The sequence below is a fragment of the Chenopodium quinoa genome, unplaced genomic scaffold (genome assembly GCF_001683475.1).
Source record: "Chenopodium quinoa cultivar QQ74 unplaced genomic scaffold, ASM168347v1, whole genome shotgun sequence".
NCBI classification, from domain to species: domain Eukaryota; kingdom Viridiplantae; phylum Streptophyta; class Magnoliopsida; order Caryophyllales; family Amaranthaceae; genus Chenopodium; species Chenopodium quinoa.
In genome coordinates, this window is record NW_018743608.1 from 495,127 (window position 1) to 512,657 (window position 17,531).

Below are 17,531 nucleotides of genomic sequence, written 5' to 3' on the forward strand. Positions count from 1 at the left end.
TAACTCTATCACTAACCAAACCAGTGGTAGCAGTTGACATCTGAGTCAGATGACCGCCTATATTACTTGGGATAAATGCAGGGGTACCTCTTGAGTTAATAGCCAACAAACATTGGCGAATCAAAAGGTTCAGCCGGCCTCCGCCGCCCGGTACCTTTACTACTCAAGCAGGAGTGACGGCGACTGAGTAACACCAAAGTTAACTCATAGTCACTCTCTCAAAACTTAGTATGGAGCCTAAAAGGTATGAGTCGTCCGCCTGTTTTTAGCAAACAGGGGCTCTCAACCACTACTCCTGCTAGGTTAACAACCTATGAGTTAAAAGCCAACAAACATTGGCGAATAAAGGGGAACAACCGGTACTCACCGCTTGATACCTCTACTACTCAGTTACTTGGTCACACTAGATTAAATATGACGGGGAACAGTCGGCCTAGACGGCCTAAAGTCTCTAGCCTAAAAGCATGACAAGTAGGAAACCACTTTCCTACTTGGTTAATTTTACAAATGACAGGACCGCCTGCCTAAAGGGGATTCAGTCTTTAAAATGTTTCGAATACCGATTGGATAAATGGCCGACTGATCGTCTAGCCTGGAAACAGACAACCAGTCGTCCAGGGCATAGGCGGCGTGACTAACTGTCCGTACCTGTCTTCAACTATCGGCCATGTAAAACAGTCGGTATAGTGTACAATTGGATATCAGAATATTCAATACTTAAACAAATTTGAAGCAAAACAAAAAAATTCATTAAAAAGAAGCCGGTCATTAAAGACCGGCAAAATATTCAGAGCCCCGGCCCCCTGGCCGGGTAAATACAAACAAACGGCACGCAGGCTGGGGAAAGAAGACATAAAGCTTATGAAGGGGGCAGATCTTCAATATTAGCAGCTGCCTCCTGGTCAGCACTCTTTTTGCTGAACTCGGCTTCAGCTGCATCCTTCTTTGATGTATTACCCCCAAGAGGCACAAGCGCCACCACCGGCTGCTCCTCCTCCTCCAGTGCCTCTTCCTCAGCAGCCGCCAGGATTTCTTGATTATATCTATCAGAACACTGGCGGTACGTTTTTTTCCCAGGAGGCGAAGTCGGCATTGGGGAAGAAGCGGCCCCAAGTCATGCGCTGGATTTGAGCAGAGTCTTCCATCATCTCCCGGACCAGCTCTTTCTTTTCTTGCTCGGCCTTTTCCGAGAGCTCCTGAGTAAGACTCTTCTCCTGGGTCACCAGGCGTACCTTTACGCTCGCCAAGGATTTCTCCAAGGTTTCGTATGAGGACATCTTTTGGCGAAGAGGTATCAGCTCGGCCTTGAGGTTGTTGATGGTCGCCTCCAGCTCGCTATTCCTCTTCTGGGCCGCCTCTAACTGAGCCCGGATAGCGGCGGTAGCCTGCGCCTGATAATAAAGAATATCAATGGTCAGAACTTCATTTTGGGCAATTTGAAACATTTCCTTATCACAGTCAGAGGCGGCCATAGCTTTTGCAGCCTTTACCTCTTTGTTCTTCCGGTCAAGCGGCTTACAAAGGCCGTTCACTCGGAGCAGGGCCTAAGTAAAAAGGGGAACAGGCGTCAGTTTCCAAACAAAAAAGAAAACAGGCGTCCTGGAATTCAAATACTCAAAAATATGCTAAGTATACCTCAGCAAGGACCCCTGCAATCCCGTCTAGGTCAAGGGTGCCGACACCCCTGACCGCCTCCCTTTCAGCTGGAGGAACGGCTTTGATCATAGACTTGGCCACTTCGACCAAGTCAGGCTCCTGAGGGCCGGCTGCATCAAGCATAAACAAACGGATTAGACCTAGTAAAGGAGGGAGCAAGTCTAAAATTTACAAGGACAATTTCATACTTCTAGGTGGCCCAGCTGGAGTTTTAGAAGAAGTGGCCGGCTATTCTCAGCCGCCACATGTTTCCTGGCAGAACCAGGAGAGCTCGCAACAGTCGTCCTCCGGGCCTTGGGGTCCGGCTGTTGGGAAGAAGAAGCTCTTGGAGCGCCCGTCTAAAAAAGAAGAAAAGAGTCAGTATATGCATAAACACAACTCCAAAAAAAGGGTGAAAGGTTTGAAGCCCACCAAGGGTGCCCCCTTGTTGGGAGTCGGTTGAAGACTGTTGCATGATGGAGGCCCGCAACATGGCCGCCGCAGTCTTGGAGGCGGTAATTTTGCTCATGGCGTCCGCTGCAAAAACAAATAGCAAAGTTAATAAAAGTCATAACAAGAAATGCATGGAACAACAGAGTATTCGACAGGCCGGCTACCTCTTAAGCACCGACTGCTGAGGCCACAGACGGCCAAAAAAGTACTTGTCGTAGAGCCATTTAAAGCTCGGGACGCAGTGCAGGGGTACTTGCTCTCGTACCCCTGAAGTAGAGTTCACCTTCGACTCTACTTTGAAGAGTCCTTTATCTAGGATCTCTTTCTTAGCCTTCGGGGAACAGGCGGCATGCTGCGGCCGCCTGCAAGAAGGGGCAGATCCCTGTTCCACCTGTTGAAGCGCTTGTTCAGCTCTGTGTCTGAACTCTCAATGATAAGGAAGGTGCTCCGCTAGTCCTTCCATTTGTTTGCTTTACCTCTCGTCATGAGGTAGACCCTGTGGCTCGTCAATTGATACCAGCCGGTACCGCCTGCCTTAGGGGTCCGGCTGAGGTAGTTAATGTGGGCGAAAGCCTCGAAGTTCGGCTCCACCCCGTGCAGTTCGCACCCGGCCACATAGCCGAGTACGTTGACCCAAGAGTTCGGGGCTAACTTCCATAACCCCAACTCATACCCATCCAAGATCCGCTGAACAGCCGGATGTAGTGGGAAGCGCAGCCCAGCCTTGATGGCCGCCTCGTAGCAGCCAAAGCAGGCGCCATCATAACTGGTACCAGCCGGCCAGACGACTGTGTCTTCAGGATCCGGCACGAACACTAAAAAGTCGGGGCCCATTGTGTGGTTTGCGATAAAGCTCTCCACTTTCTCTTGCATGGCCGTGATCCGGCCCCGAGGTACCGTGCAGTAGTAGGGGGTATTTTGCTCTCGGTGAGAGGCGGATGGCTTCGCCCAATCGTCCCCCTTCTCAACTGCGTGAGAAAGCCTCGCCTCTTGTAGGCGACTGTTTTTCTCTTCTGTGTCCAGAGAAGCATGGCCAGAAGAGCTAGACTCGAAATCGTCCTCTGACGAGTCCGAAGAGGACGACTTCTCCCCTCTCCCGGAGGGGCCCGCCTCCTCTCCTTAAAAGGAGAAGGAGAGAATGTAGAATTGTCAACTGTAAAATGGGAAGGGGTCACTTTGACTCCTCCCTCAGAACTGCCGGCTTTCAAGCCGCTTTGTTTCACTTCCACATCTGACGCCTGGTCAGATGTTTCACTAATCGGCACCCTGTGGGAGGAGCCGTCTGAGTTTGAGATCCTGGCAGTCTTTTTTGTTCTGGCCATCATGTTCTGCATAGACACAGATACAGTCGGACTTTGTATAAAGGGCAAAGATGGGTCCAGAAAAGGGCAGGCGGCACTCCTAGTCCTAGATTCAGCCGTCCCCGGTGACCGGCTGATCACTAACCTAGGTCGTGTCGTGTGCTTCCGTGGTGCCATTTCAAAAAAGAATAAAGTAAAGAGAAAATTAAGAGTAAGAGAACCGACGGTTACCTGAACGAGTGACGATTGATGAAGTTCTGAAAATCCTTTGCAGTCGGCTTGTTAGAGCAGGCGGTAGGCAGAAAGGGTCCAAAATGTCAGAGCAAGTTCAGGGGTCCGAATGTTCTCTCACAAAGTTTTCAAGTGTGAAAATGACCGAAGTCAACACTCCTTTATATAGGCGAAGTGAGAAGGCGAAGGGTCACTTCAGAATTCAAAATTTTGGCGGGAGAATCTCTCGGCCTCTCGCCGAGTGACACCTGTAGCAGGCCGTCGCCTGTTACAGGGCGATACTTGTCACAGGTAACACGTGACCAGTCATGTGCCACCTGTGAGGGGCAAATGATTAGGGGATTTTGCTCCCACCAATCGGAATGCGCCACGTGGGCCAATCAGGTCCTGCCAAGTGTCCCCCAGTTGGACATCTCAGGGCTTGCCACGTGGCACACGCTTATTCGTCCACCCTGGACTTATTATGTCATGACACGTGGCATACTCCATGCCTAATGGAGAAGCCGGTCACCTAGGCCCAACTTCCGAGGGAAGCCCAATCAGCCCAAGGTTAATCTAAACCTAGATTGGCACGTTTCCCGAGGTTATAAATACCTCCCTTAATCCTCATTAAGGGAGAGGACGCGAACAACGCAGATTACACACATTAAACACTCTCACCTAGAGAGACCCAATCACTTTAATTTCCGCATTAATTACTCCTTAATCAAGTACTAACTTGACCGTCGGAGGCGGATCTCCAACCATCCGGAGCATCCGTTTGTTTTGCAGGTACAGGCGTCCAGTTCCAGTCTCGGAATTGTAACTCTCCCGCAGGAAATCAGAAAACCCCGAAACAATTATAAATCACTTGAGAATTAGAAGTCATGCTTGATAAGGTAAAATGACCAAGTTGCCTTTTAGTTGAAATGGTAAAATAGCTAAAATGACCTTTTGAAACACAAACATATGATGTGTGTGCACCATAAGTTCAAGAATTAGCAAGATATTTAATTATTTCATTGCTTTTATTAACAATTTAAGTTAATATGTTGATAGTTACTTAATGAAATAAAGGTCGGAATCATTAAAATGTTCATAATTCCAAAATGAAATGTAAAATCAGTTTGAGATGAACAAATTAACACCACAATATGATTGTTGTGATGAAATCTAACTCAAAAGGAATGATCATCTAAAGGATTTGGTGAATTAATTCACAATCCAGAAACACTACAATTAAAATGTATGTTGAAAGTAGGAATCAAACTTTGCTTGCCATGGTTCGATCCAAGTTTTGAATGATTTACAAATATCGTTTTGAGGATATGCATTAGAACAACAACAGTTGCGAATATACTAAACAGAAACTTAACCAAAGTAGTTGAAAAGATGTCATAAGAGTTATGGACTGGAAATGTTCCAATGTTATCTTTTCTAAACAGGATAGAGGGAATATAAAATCTATGTAAAATGTTTACAAAGATGGCATAATAAACCCTAAATCAGAGGTATTATTCCTACAATCGCATAGAAACAAAATGTTTGTTGCTCGCGATAGTGTCTTTATATAAAGAAATGTCTTCCTACAAAGCCAAGTGAGAGTAAAATTAGATCTCGATGAGATTCAAGACGAGCAACAAAAGGATGTGGATAACACTACATCAGAGACGAATGCGCATGAAATCAGCTAATTTGATAAAACATGTGTCAAAGCAAGCTAATTCAACTAGCGAGGCTTCTATCGTCCTACTTGAATGAAAGGCTTCAAAGAGTTGAAGAGAATAATTCTATTGTTGCTTATACCTATCGTAGATTACTTAGGATTAAACAAATAGTTTGTTGGAATTCTAGTAAAGGGTGGATTTTAAAATTTTCCTATTGAAATGGTTGGAACCCATGCCCTACAAGCAAGCTTCGGACAAGTGCTAACTCATGAAATGGCTTAAAGCCATAAAATCCAAGATGAACTCCATGTCTGTAAAAGATATGTTAGTCCATGATAGTCTTACAAATGGGATCAAACCTGTTAGTTGTGTAAGCCTATTCGGATTATTCTAGGTGTAGAGATCAAAATCACTTTCATGAAATGTTCTTGATGGATGGTATGTATATGATACAACCTAAGAGCTTTGAATTCTAGAAATTCCTAGAAAGTTTTGCAAACTTCAGAAATTCATTTAAGGATTGAAATAAGCATCAGGGAGTTGGAACATTCGTTTTGATTAGGCAATCAAACAGTTTGTTTCCCTTGGAAGAACGAAAAGGAATCTTATAGAGACAAGAAGTTTAGTGGGAGCAATTGGTCTTCTAGTCTTGTATGTAGTTGACCTACAGATCATATGAAATGATATATCAATGCTTGAATAAGTCAAGCAGTGGTTAGAAAGATTGTTTCTATATGAGAGACTCAGGAGATGTTAAGTATATATTGGGAATCAAATCAAAATCCACGAAGTGAATCTTGAAGAATGATTGGACCTAATCAAGAGACTTATGTTGATAAGGTTCTTGTCAAGTTCAAGATGCAAGACTCTAAGAGAGGATATCTTCCCATGTATTATGGTATTACACTCAGTAAAACTTAGTGCCTCAAAAGCTAATAGAGTTGAGTTGTATGTCCACTATATGTGCCATGAAATGTACAAAGCAAGTTGTTACATATGACTTGTGTATATGTGACAAGTTTCAAGCAAATACAGAATAAGCATACGGAGAGTTACCAAGAACATATCCTTGAGTACTTAAGAAGCGCTAAAAGGAATTATTCTAGCTATTCTGTTAAAAGGTAATTTAAATTATCAAAAGGTTACACGAATGCAAGTTTTCCAAACAGGCAAGATGATTTTAGATGATGATCTAAATGCATACTTGTGTCTGGATGGAGAAGGAAAGTGAGCTTGAAAAGTTCAAAGCAGAGCACTGTTGCATACCCAATATCTGAATATGTGTATTAAACTATAGTAAGATAGTTAGAGAGGAAGTTCGGATAAGAATGTCATGTAACTAACAGATCACCTTTGCCCAAGAACAAAGGAGTCAGGGTCACATCACAAATCCAAACAAAAGGATATGAGATATCACCTCAATTATGAGATCATTGACCAGTGGAAGGTCATGTTGTGCAAATTTTATTATGAGTGAGAAATCACCAAACCCCTTCCATAGACTAAAGTGTGAGAGTCATATTAAAGTCTTAGGATTGAAGCAAGTTATGTAATTTAAGTTGTGTATGTTTTGAGAAAACATATTACATGAGAAATGCATCAATTTGCAAAATTATGTTTAAACAGAAATTGTTATTTCTCTTATTTAATTATGGTTTTGGAAATTAAATAAAATGTCCAAAATAATTATGAATTGATGGGCTCATCAGGTTAATGACCTGTTGAATTGAAACCCCACAGATGAACAAAATTCATATAAATTTCCTAGTTCGAGATCATTAAAGTGGACATAAATGATTTCAATAAATGAACTAGCATGTAAGATTGATTGGATAGCGCAGTTTCATGGGCTATAGGGGCATAATGATGCTCGGTCAATCACTTGGATATGCATGAATGATGCATGATCGAACTATTGACCTACTTTGAAGTTCAAGTATAGAGCTTCCGGATATATTAGTGGATTCCTTTGACATGAGTGGAACATTGATTTCATTCAATGGATGTTATGACTATGGTACACTCAAACCTCTAGCCGTAACTAGAGATTATAAAGGGTGTTTCCTGGTTATTTCAAAAGTTGAGTAGGAGCCTTGTTGCCACAAGATTGGATAGAGTCTACCTATTAAATTAGGAAATGTGTCATAGCCGCTTGAAGAGGGAGAATTCAGAAAATACATGGCCGCGTTCAAATGCATTACACAGTAATCATTTGGTTTTGTAATTCTAACTCAGATTTTAAGAAAATATTTGTAGATTAATATGATCTCGACATGTGATGCAATCATATTATCAAATCGACACATATATTGACTTAAGGAATTTGAATATTGCACCCTTGTCTCAGACAAGTGGGAGATTGAAGGAGTTATGTCTTCATCGTGTGCAATTACTAGCTAGATATATAAATGGATCAAATTATGGAGATAATTAAGTCCGGACATTTGGGTCGTCGTTTTTCCATAGCTAGAGGTACTAACGATCTTTGGACTAGTAAAATGGGCCAAAGCCCAATTGGACGGATCCTATAAGGTCACACAAAGGGGCTAGATCGAGCATTAGAGGACGAGGCCCATCATGGGCCTCATCACTCTAGGTGGCCGGCCATATGGAGGATTAGAAGGGGTTTTGGGCTTCGTGCCCTAGTCTAATTATAATGAGATTATAAATAGACTAGGTGCCTAGGTTTGCATGAATGCAGTTTACTGATCTATTGATCAAACCCTAATTAGAAAACACGAAACCCAACCCCTCTTAAAGTCCTCTCTCTCACGGCTCTCTCCTCCTCCTCGGTGCCAGTGGTGTCTTGTGGTGGTGGTGGTTCGTGGTGGTCGGTTGTCCGAAAAGGTGGTGATCGCGGTTTTCAGTTCCTCAATCACTTGACCAATCTAGTATTGGTGGACGGCTCGTTCGAATCTCGTGAACTAAGTAGAGGAGCAACACTTGGGGCTCTATTCTCTCCCTGATTTGCCTGTTGAATAGCTACGTGGAATTCACGCTTCAAAGGTATGATTATGTGTCTTGTGTGTTATGCATGTGATTCTTGGGATTAGGTGCTTAATTGAATATGATTCATATTATTTCCGTTGCGTAGTACCTATAAACTCCTACAGCTGAATCTGAAAGAATGCAAACACAATAAGCAAACGTATAAATGAAAGAACAACGACAAAAGAAAACGCCAAGCTTACGAGTTGACATTGTTTCTTCGGAATCTTCGACCCATTGAGATGTGCTCGTCGACGTCCCCTGTCTTTGCCCCGACGATTCGCCGATCATTTGCTTCTTCCTAGAAAATGTCCTCAATGAAGGGTTGACCGCGAGAAATTATTTACCTTTGACAATGACGCATCCGATGCCTCAAGAAAACCCAAGTCCAACTCTACATAAATAAAACCAAGATCAAACAATTTAGCCGAATTTAACCCTAAGAAGTCAACACTAAAAGAAAAACACTTACCCTTCGTCGGCCATCCCTCTGGCAACCACTCTCCTTCGACACCCAGGGATACCCTTTTTACGAAAGCAAACCACTTCCTCCAAGTCTCCAACCCCTATCATTTACATCTGTATTCAGTACCAACCGATTCCCTTTCTTACACAAGCTAACGAACCCATTTTCCGCCAACTTAATCTCGTAACCCGCCGCCAAATCCGCCAAAGTAAAAGGGTCGTCCCAATTCTTGGTGACTTCCTCTATCACCGAAAAAATCCTCCAACTAAAAGGCATCAATTGCCCAGGTTTCAAACCCAATACTTCAAAGAAAGAGTGAACTAGGGGGCGAAAATGGAAATTTAATCCCGGTTTCCAAGAAAGGGTATCTAAAAAATATAACGAAACCCTCAGGACAGTCCTCCACCGTCTTCCCCGGTCCTGGAATATAAGAAAAAGTAGTGTCAAGAAAACCCGCCATCTTGGCAAAGCCAGCCATCAATCGTTCCCCTTTTTTTCAACAACGCGAGGAGAAAACCTAGTTCTAATTTTGGGTGTTTTGCTTGACATTTCGCCCAAATTAACTAAGTAAAGGAAAAATTGAAGTAATTACATGTTAACAGAAGTTATCAAGAGCTCAAGATCACCAGCGCACACCACCTTAAGATCGCCGGAGTTTTCTGCACAAGAAAGAAAAAGAAGAGAGAGAGCGCGAGAATTGTGTGGTAATTTTGGGAAGCGGGAAGCGTGTAGCAATAATTAAAGAGGAGAAGTGACGGTTAGAAAGAGAGTGGAGGAAGTGGAGTAACTTCTCCTGAAGAACGTGCCTGCCAGACGAAAAGATGAGAACGCCCCCAAGTAATTAATTTTTGAATTTTTTGAATTTTTCATCCATGTTCACTTTTTTATTTTTATGTATTTTCCGAAAATTGTATATAGCTATCCATATTTAGAAATTAGGGGCAAATTGTTATGGGTAAAAATCTGTAAGTTCGTTATAGCCAACGACGGTCAACCAAAGTCAGCCACGAAGACAAGCTTTGACAGAGGCTGGGAATTGACGAAGACGAACCGACCTCAAAGGACAAAGGAATCATCAACTGCCCCCTATTTTCTAGGAGAAGACAAGAACAGAAGACTAAGTTTATAGCTCAACTGCGCATGACCGTTTGTGGCAAAAACAGAAAAGATCTTAGTGCAACTAAATCCCGGATATCAAGAAGTCAAACCTATCACCTTGCAACGGCTAAAGATTAAACCCAGGAATCATCTATATAAGGAGGGGGCACCGTCAGATGAAGGACATCGCAACCTAGCTACATTCATACTCTAAACATACATTGTAAACCGTTCTCTTTGATATTTTTGCATAGTGAAAGTTTGGTAGATCCTCATTCCACCCGCGGTTTTTACCTTCATCGGGTTTTCCGCGTCACCAATCCCTTGTTTCATTTACTTATTTTTGTTATAGCTTTGTTCTTGATTTTATTTAGTTGATCCGTAGCCTAGATTTTGATATTCAATCTCACCTAACGAAAATTAGCATAAACATATATCATGTACATATCTTGACTCAGGTTAAATAAAAAGATATTATTAGATTCATCCATGAAAATATTTTATACTATTAATGATTAGTATCAATTATATTAAAAGAGAAACTTGTGCACCAAAATAAAAATTAAAAGAGAATTTTGGAAAGTAAAATTAGGTGGGAAAATATTTTATCATAAAATGACATGTGTCATTTGAGATTCGCCTTTAGTATAGGTAGGGATGTCAATGGGGCGGGGCGGGGCGGATGTTGGCCTTCCCATCCCCATCCCCACCTAATATTTTCATCTCCATCCCCATCCCCATCCCCATCCCCGCGGCTGGTCCAATTTTCATTCCCATCCCCGCCCCACTGAGTACAACTACAAAACCATCCCCGCCCCACCCCCCACTTGGATATCCATCCCCACCTAAATCCCACCAAAGACCCGCCAAATCCCCACCCAAGATCCACCTAATATCCGTATCTCAAATACACAATCTTACATAATTAATACGAATTATAAAATAAAACATTCTATACACATTTTTGTGTTATAATATAAGTGTCGTACAAAGTATTATAATTAATATTTTATTTTATGTAATTATTTTATAGAATAAAAGTATGTAATTTTGCTTTAAAAAATATATAGTTGTGGGTATGAGGCGGGTATGAAGTGGGGCAGGTGGGGCGGGGCGGGTGCAACTTAAAATCCACCCCGCCCCATCACCCATGGCGAGTATGGTTTTTATCCCCATCCCCGCCCCACCACCCGCCAAATCGAGACCCATCCCCGCCCCATTGGGACGGGGATGGGGCGGGTCTCCTACTTGACCCGCCCCATTGACACCCCTAAGTATAGGTTTATTGATAAGTTATAAAATATATATTTTTTGGCAAAAAATTTATTAGATCAATTAATACTATTATAGCATAGAAAAACTATATTATGCATAATACTTATGGGAAATAGAATGTCTTAACTCTTAACAATTTAGTGAATAATTGTTTTATCTATGATAGTGAAAAGAGCGGGGAAGTTTTTAATATCAAGGTGACACGTGGAGCTTCTGCTTGAGTGCCCGCTATTTTAGTATAGCTATAGATAGATTGATAGATTTCTAAGCTTTCCAATTAATATCTTTAAAAAACAGGGAAATTCTACATTGTGGCCTTCAAGTTCTACATTTTCTATTTGGAGGAAAGAAAAAAAAACCATAATTTCTAGTGGCACCAAAGATAAGTATAATTCTATTTAGTGACCTTTTTCAATTAAATGGTTAACCATTTTTGCTATTGGGCTCATTTTTTTTAACCTTAATTATTACTAACCTACCCTTTAATAATTAACCCAATCCCTTATTTACTCACCAACACCTGTCCACCACCCAGCTGCCACCACCATCGCCACAACCACCATCCCATTTTTTAATCCTTTACCACACAAACCGCACATCCTCTTTGCCAGAAATTTTGCAGCCACCGCTACTACCCATCGCACAAGCAGTAACCCAGCTCTCCATAGCTCACCTCACGCTACCACCAATCAACCACTTGAACTCCCTGCTCCCCGCATCAATCTATTTGCAACTGCAACCCCTAAACACCTTCTCTTGCCACCCTTCCTTAGTCGTTTCTTATCCCTAAAACCAACCCAAAGCTACCCCAAATCCGGCGACGGTGAGATTTTCGAGGGTGAGGGCTTTGTTAATAGGGTTTCTGCTTTCAAAGAAGAGGCTTGCTTGGGTGGTTTGGTCGGGGTTTCGTGGGGGTATCCGAAAATCGAAAGGTTTGGGGTATCCAAAAATCGAAAGGAAGGGGCGGCGTGACGAGTAGGGTGTTGTAGGTTGGTTAGGGTGTCGTGGGTTCCTAGGGGGTCGTGTGAATTAGTTGTTGGTGGTGTGGCTGGGAGGGGAGGTGGAGGCAGCCGTAAAAGGATGTGGGGCAGGAGGGAAGGTGGTCGGAAAAGTATTGGGGGCAAGAGAGGGTGGCCCGAAGTTATGGAGGGGGGAAAGAGAAGAAGAATAAGGGGAAAAGAAAAAAAAATTCAAATTAAGGGTAAGTTAGTAAATTAACTATATTAAGTTAAAAGGTTAGTCAATTTGATGGTTAAGCCCAAATTAATGAAATAAGGACACTACATAGAGTTTTGCAAATCTTTGGTGCCACTAAAAATTATAGCTTTTTTTTCACATATTCTTAGGTGCACACTCATGCACCTAGAAATAGGTGTAACAACAACACAATATGAACATTAGCTTTTGAGAAAGTGAACATTAGCTTTCTTTTCCTCTATTTTTCTCCTTCGTTTTTTATTTTCTATCTCCTCTGTTTTCCCCCTTTTTTTACACTTTTTTGATTGAATTTGTTTCTTACAACATGAAAGTAGTTATTAAGTATGAATTTTTTTTGTGAATTTCGATTTTGTGCTTTAATTTCGATTGATTAAGGTTTATATGAATCTTTGAATTCACAAATTATACTCTGTTTTTTCTCCTTCCTTCTTTAATTCCTTTTTCCTCTTTTTTTTCTTTTTTTTTTTTCTATTTTTCTCGTTTTGTTTTGATTTAACGATTGAATTTGTTCCTTACAATATGGAATTGGTTGTTTATCTGATTTTTTGAATTCATATGAATTGATTTTTTTTTAGCTTTGATCAATTTCATATGTGTTTCATCTGATTTTCTGCATTTTTTTTTATCAATGAACATAATCATGCAAAATATGAACATTTACATAGGTTCTTCAAATATGCGTAAAAAATATGAACATATGCTATTAAGAAAGAGAACATATGCATAAATAGACTTAATGAGAATATTTATGAACAATAAATATTTACTATGAATATTTATATTATGAACATATAAAATATTATTATGAATATAAGGCATTTAATTATGAACATAAAAAAAATTGAAGAAATAAAAAATAAATATGATTATGAAACATATGCATCATAAGTATTCAAAATATGAACATATGCATTCAAAATATGAACATATGCATTGGTTCATTTTTTAATGCGTATGAACATAATTAAGCATTTTAGAAGGTGAACATATACATAAGAAATATGAACATATGGATTTAGAAAGTGAATATATGCATTTCAGAAAGTTTACAAAAGGATTCAGCATATGAACATAAGAATTCAAAATATGAACATATGCATTTCAAAATGTGAACATAAGGTATCCGTTTGATTTCACTATTCCAATAAAAAATTTCGAACAATAGAGTATCGAACAATATTCAAACAAAATTAAGTGATAATCATATAAATTCAAACAAAATTAAGTGAAATTTACATAAAATTGCCTTTTTTTTTAGGGAGAATCATTTTGATTTTGCATCTCTTCTCTAATGTCCATTGATATTTTTGCAGTTTTTTAGTGAGATAAAATAAAATAGAGGAGAGAGAAAGTGAAAAAGAGGAGAGAGAAAATCATATAAAAGAAGAGTTTTGAGTATGGAAGTGACGTTATATTTATTGGGTGTGGGTGTATTGCAGTTTTCATGTTTTTTAGTTTTAGGACTTTTCTTAATTGGGTTGTGTGTAATTAAGCTCTTGAACTGTGTTGTTACACCTATCTAAGGTGCACCAGACTAATTGCTTTTTTTTTTTCTTTTCAACAAATCCAAAATGTGTAACTTGTTATGGCCCAGCCCTTTGTCGACAGAATTTTTAACCCAAGTAACCAGCTTGGCCTTCGCATTATTTAAACAGGGGCATCACGAATTGAAATCGGGACCTCAAATTAATAAAAAAGAAAAAATCACTACAGCGGGGCATTTCGAGTATTGAACTCGGGACCTCTCGCACCCTAAGCGAGAATCATACCACTAGACCAAATGCCCTTTATATCATCTTTTTCAAATTTTTAAAATAATTTCTAATCAATAATCTCTTTTTTTTTAAAAATTTGAAGAAAAAAGAATACAATAATGTCGACGAGTTACCGAAGAATCCAGAAAAAACATTCTACTTTTTTTTTTTTTTTTTTTTTTTTTAACGAGAACGTTCTACTTATTTCTACAACCTTCACTCCAACGAAAATTCTAGAAAACTTAAAAAAAAAAAACCCTTCCTATATATACACTCTCCTCCTGCCTCCATCAATCAATTGTCTGTTCAAAAACTTTTGAAAAACTCTCAATTCAAACACACTCAAATCTCAATTCTTAATTTTTTCTGTGTTAATTTTCGAGCTCTTAGAATTTGGTGTTTGATGGGGGGTAAAGGAGAAGGTCCTGCAATCGGAATTGATCTCGGCACGACCTACTCGTGCGTCGGAGTATGGCAACACGACCGTGTTGAGATCATTGCTAATGATCAGGGTAACAGAACCACGCCATCTTATGTCGCATTCACTGATTCTGAGCGTTTGATTGGTGATGCTGCTAAGAATCAAGTTGCCATGAATCCCACCAACACCGTCTTTGGTACGTTTTTTCTTCTTGTTGTTTGGTTTTTCTGAGTTTGCATTCTTTAATTTGATTAATCAATTAATTATTGTTGGATCAATTTAATTTTTGGAGTACTTTTTTTCATTGTTGTTTATCTGTTATCTTTGTTTTGGTTTTTATGGAATTTGAATTTGCATTGCATGTGATTTATTTATTTAATAAGTAATTATTGTAAAATTACTGGGTTGAGTTAAATTTGCTGGTTTTTTTTTAAAAAATTCCGTTAAATAATTGGAAATTGATTTATGTGTGTTAATTGTTAATTATCGGTAGGATTGTATCGTGTTTGATTCATTGCATAAACAATCAATAATCTAAATTATACGAGTAGTTGATAATTATTTGTAATTTTGAAAATCTGGGAATTTTAACTATATGTAAAAATTGATCTGGGATTTTTATTTCTTTGTAATTCTGAATTGCTACAACCTGTTTTGATTATACTGTAATAATTAAGGGAGTTAATTTTCAATTGAACTGGTTTTGCAGAAATATAATGTAGAGATGATTTATGCAATGTCGTCATATGGGATGAAATTTAATCTTATGCTCTGTTTTTCTAAAATAAATTATTAGAATACTTTGTTTGAAGCCTATGAAATATCTGATTATGCCTTGTATGATGCCTTGATTTATACTGTGAATTTGGATGTGATTTGTTTATGATGAGTTGATGTTAAACAGTTTCTGATGTAAATGCTGTATTGTTGCCTGCAGATGCAAAGAGGCTGATTGGTAGGAGATTCAGCGATCCTTCGGTACAGAGTGACATGAAGCATTGGCCATTCAAGGTAGTTGCCGGCCCGGCCGACAAGCCTATGATTGTGGTTTCTTACAAGGGCGAAGAGAAGCAGTTTTCTGCTGAAGAGATTTCGTCGATGGTTCTTGTTAAGATGAAGGAAATTGCAGAGGCTTTCCTTGGTTCGACTGTGAAGAACGCTGTTGTTACGGTCCCTGCTTACTTCAATGACTCTCAGCGTCAGGCCACTAAGGATGCTGGTGTTATTTCCGGCTTGAATGTTATGCGTATTATCAATGAGCCGACTGCGGCTGCTATTGCCTATGGTCTTGACAAGAAGGCTAGCAGTGTTGGTGAGAAGAATGTGCTTATTTTCGATCTTGGAGGTGGTACTTTTGATGTGTCTCTTCTTACTATTGAGGAGGGTATCTTCGAAGTCAAAGCTACTGCCGGAGACACCCATCTTGGTGGTGAAGATTTCGATAACAGGATGGTGAATCACTTTGTTCAGGAGTTTAAGAGGAAGAATAAGAAGGATATTAGTGGAAACCCGAGGGCTCTTAGGAGGTTGAGAACTGCTTGTGAGAGGGCAAAGAGGACTTTGTCATCTACTGCTCAAACTACCATTGAGATTGATTCTCTCTTTGAGGGAATTGATTTCTACTCAACCATTACTCGTGCTCGTTTCGAGGAGTTGAACATGGATTTGTTCAGGAAGTGTATGGAACCTGTTGAGAAGTGTTTGAGGGATGCTAAGATGGACAAGAGCAATGTCCATGATGTTGTTCTTGTTGGTGGGTCTACTAGGATTCCCAAAGTGCAGCAGCTGTTGCAGGATTTCTTCAACGGGAAAGAGCTCTGCAAGAGTATCAACCCCGATGAGGCTGTTGCATATGGTGCTGCTGTCCAAGCCGCTATTTTGAGTGGTGAAGGCAATGAGAAGGTCCAGGACCTTCTGCTCTTGGATGTTACTCCTCTATCTCTCGGTCTTGAGACAGCTGGTGGTGTTATGACTGTTCTTATCCCAAGGAACACCACCATCCCCACCAAGAAAGAGCAGGTATTCTCCACGTACTCCGACAACCAGCCTGGTGTGTTGATCCAGGTCTATGAAGGAGAGAGAACTAGGACCAGGGACAACAACCTGTTGGGTAAATTTGAGCTTTCTGGCATTCCTCCAGCACCCAGAGGTGTTCCTCAGATCAATGTCTGCTTCGACATTGATGCCAACGGTATCTTGAATGTTTCTGCTGAGGACAAGACCACAGGACAGAAGAACAAGATTACAATCACCAATGACAAGGGAAGGTTGTCTAAGGAGGAAATTGAGAAGATGGTTCAAGAGGCTGAGAAGTACAAGGCTGATGATGAGGAGCACAAGAAGAAGGTTGAGGCGAAGAATGCTTTGGAGAACTATGTCTACAACATGAGAAACACAGTGAAGGATGAAAAGATCGGATCAAAGCTGTCAGAGGCTGATAAGAAGAAGATTGAGGATTCAATTGAGCAGACTATCCAATGGTTGGATAGTAATCAGCTGGCTGAGGCTGATGAATTTGAAGATAAGATGAAAGAGGTCGAGGGTATCTGCAACCCCATCATTGCTAAGATGTACCAGGGTGCAGGTGCTGGTCCTGATATGGGCGGTGCTATGGACGATGATGGTCCTTCAGCTGGTGCAACTGGCGCTGGCCCTAAGATTGAAGAAGTTGACTAAGCTTCTTGATTTATCTAGTTTTGAGTTCTGTTTGTTTTAGTGTTTTGATGTCTTTAGGATGATGAAAAATTAAGACTTTGCTAAGATGTTTTTGTGAAGCTTTTGTAATTTCCTTATGCGTTTAATGGTAGTTTGCTGCAATTAGCAGCTACATTTTCATTGCACTGCTGTTCTCTTTTTAGTTTTGTGCAAGTAAATCAGTAGATAACTGTCATATCTCCAAGGGAATTCATCTTCTAATCTTAACTCGGAATATACAAAGTGAATCTAAGCTGTCATACACTCATACCAGCTGATGTTTCTCTTAAGGCTAAACGTAGGGCATCAATTTAAAAGATTATAACTCATCTAAAACAAACTTATTGGATT

At 40.3% G+C, this 17,531-nt stretch overlaps 1 protein-coding gene and 1 non-coding gene across 2 annotated transcripts; one reads left to right on the top strand and one right to left on the bottom strand.

Annotated features, from left to right (window-relative positions):
- Positions 1–14,025: 14,025 nt before the first annotated feature.
- On the bottom strand, positions 14,026–14,097 carry TRNAP-AGG. Its single transcript has one exon. It is a non-coding gene; the product is annotated as a tRNA-Pro (tRNA).
- A 186-nt stretch (positions 14,098–14,283) lies between these two features.
- LOC110682884 (probable mediator of RNA polymerase II transcription subunit 37c) lies at positions 14,284–17,321 on the top strand. The gene is made up of 2 exons (XM_021859224.1): positions 14,284–14,682; positions 15,424–17,321. Exons 1-2 carry the CDS (start codon positions 14,469–14,471, stop codon positions 17,160–17,162), a joined length of 1,953 nt encoding a protein of 650 aa, XP_021714916.1. The 5' UTR covers positions 14,284–14,468; the 3' UTR covers positions 17,163–17,321.
- Positions 17,322–17,531: the final 210 nt, after the last annotated feature.

Excerpts from the sequence above, each read along its gene's own strand:
- LOC110682884 (XM_021859224.1), top strand. The coding sequence starts at position 14,469 with ATGGGGGGTAAAGGAGAAGGTCCTGCAATCGGAATTGATCTCGGCACG. Across the intron at positions 14,683-15,423 it reads TCCCACCAACACCGTCTTTG|ATGCAAAGAGGCTGATTGGT; the intron begins GTACGTTTTTTC and ends TGTTGCCTGCAG.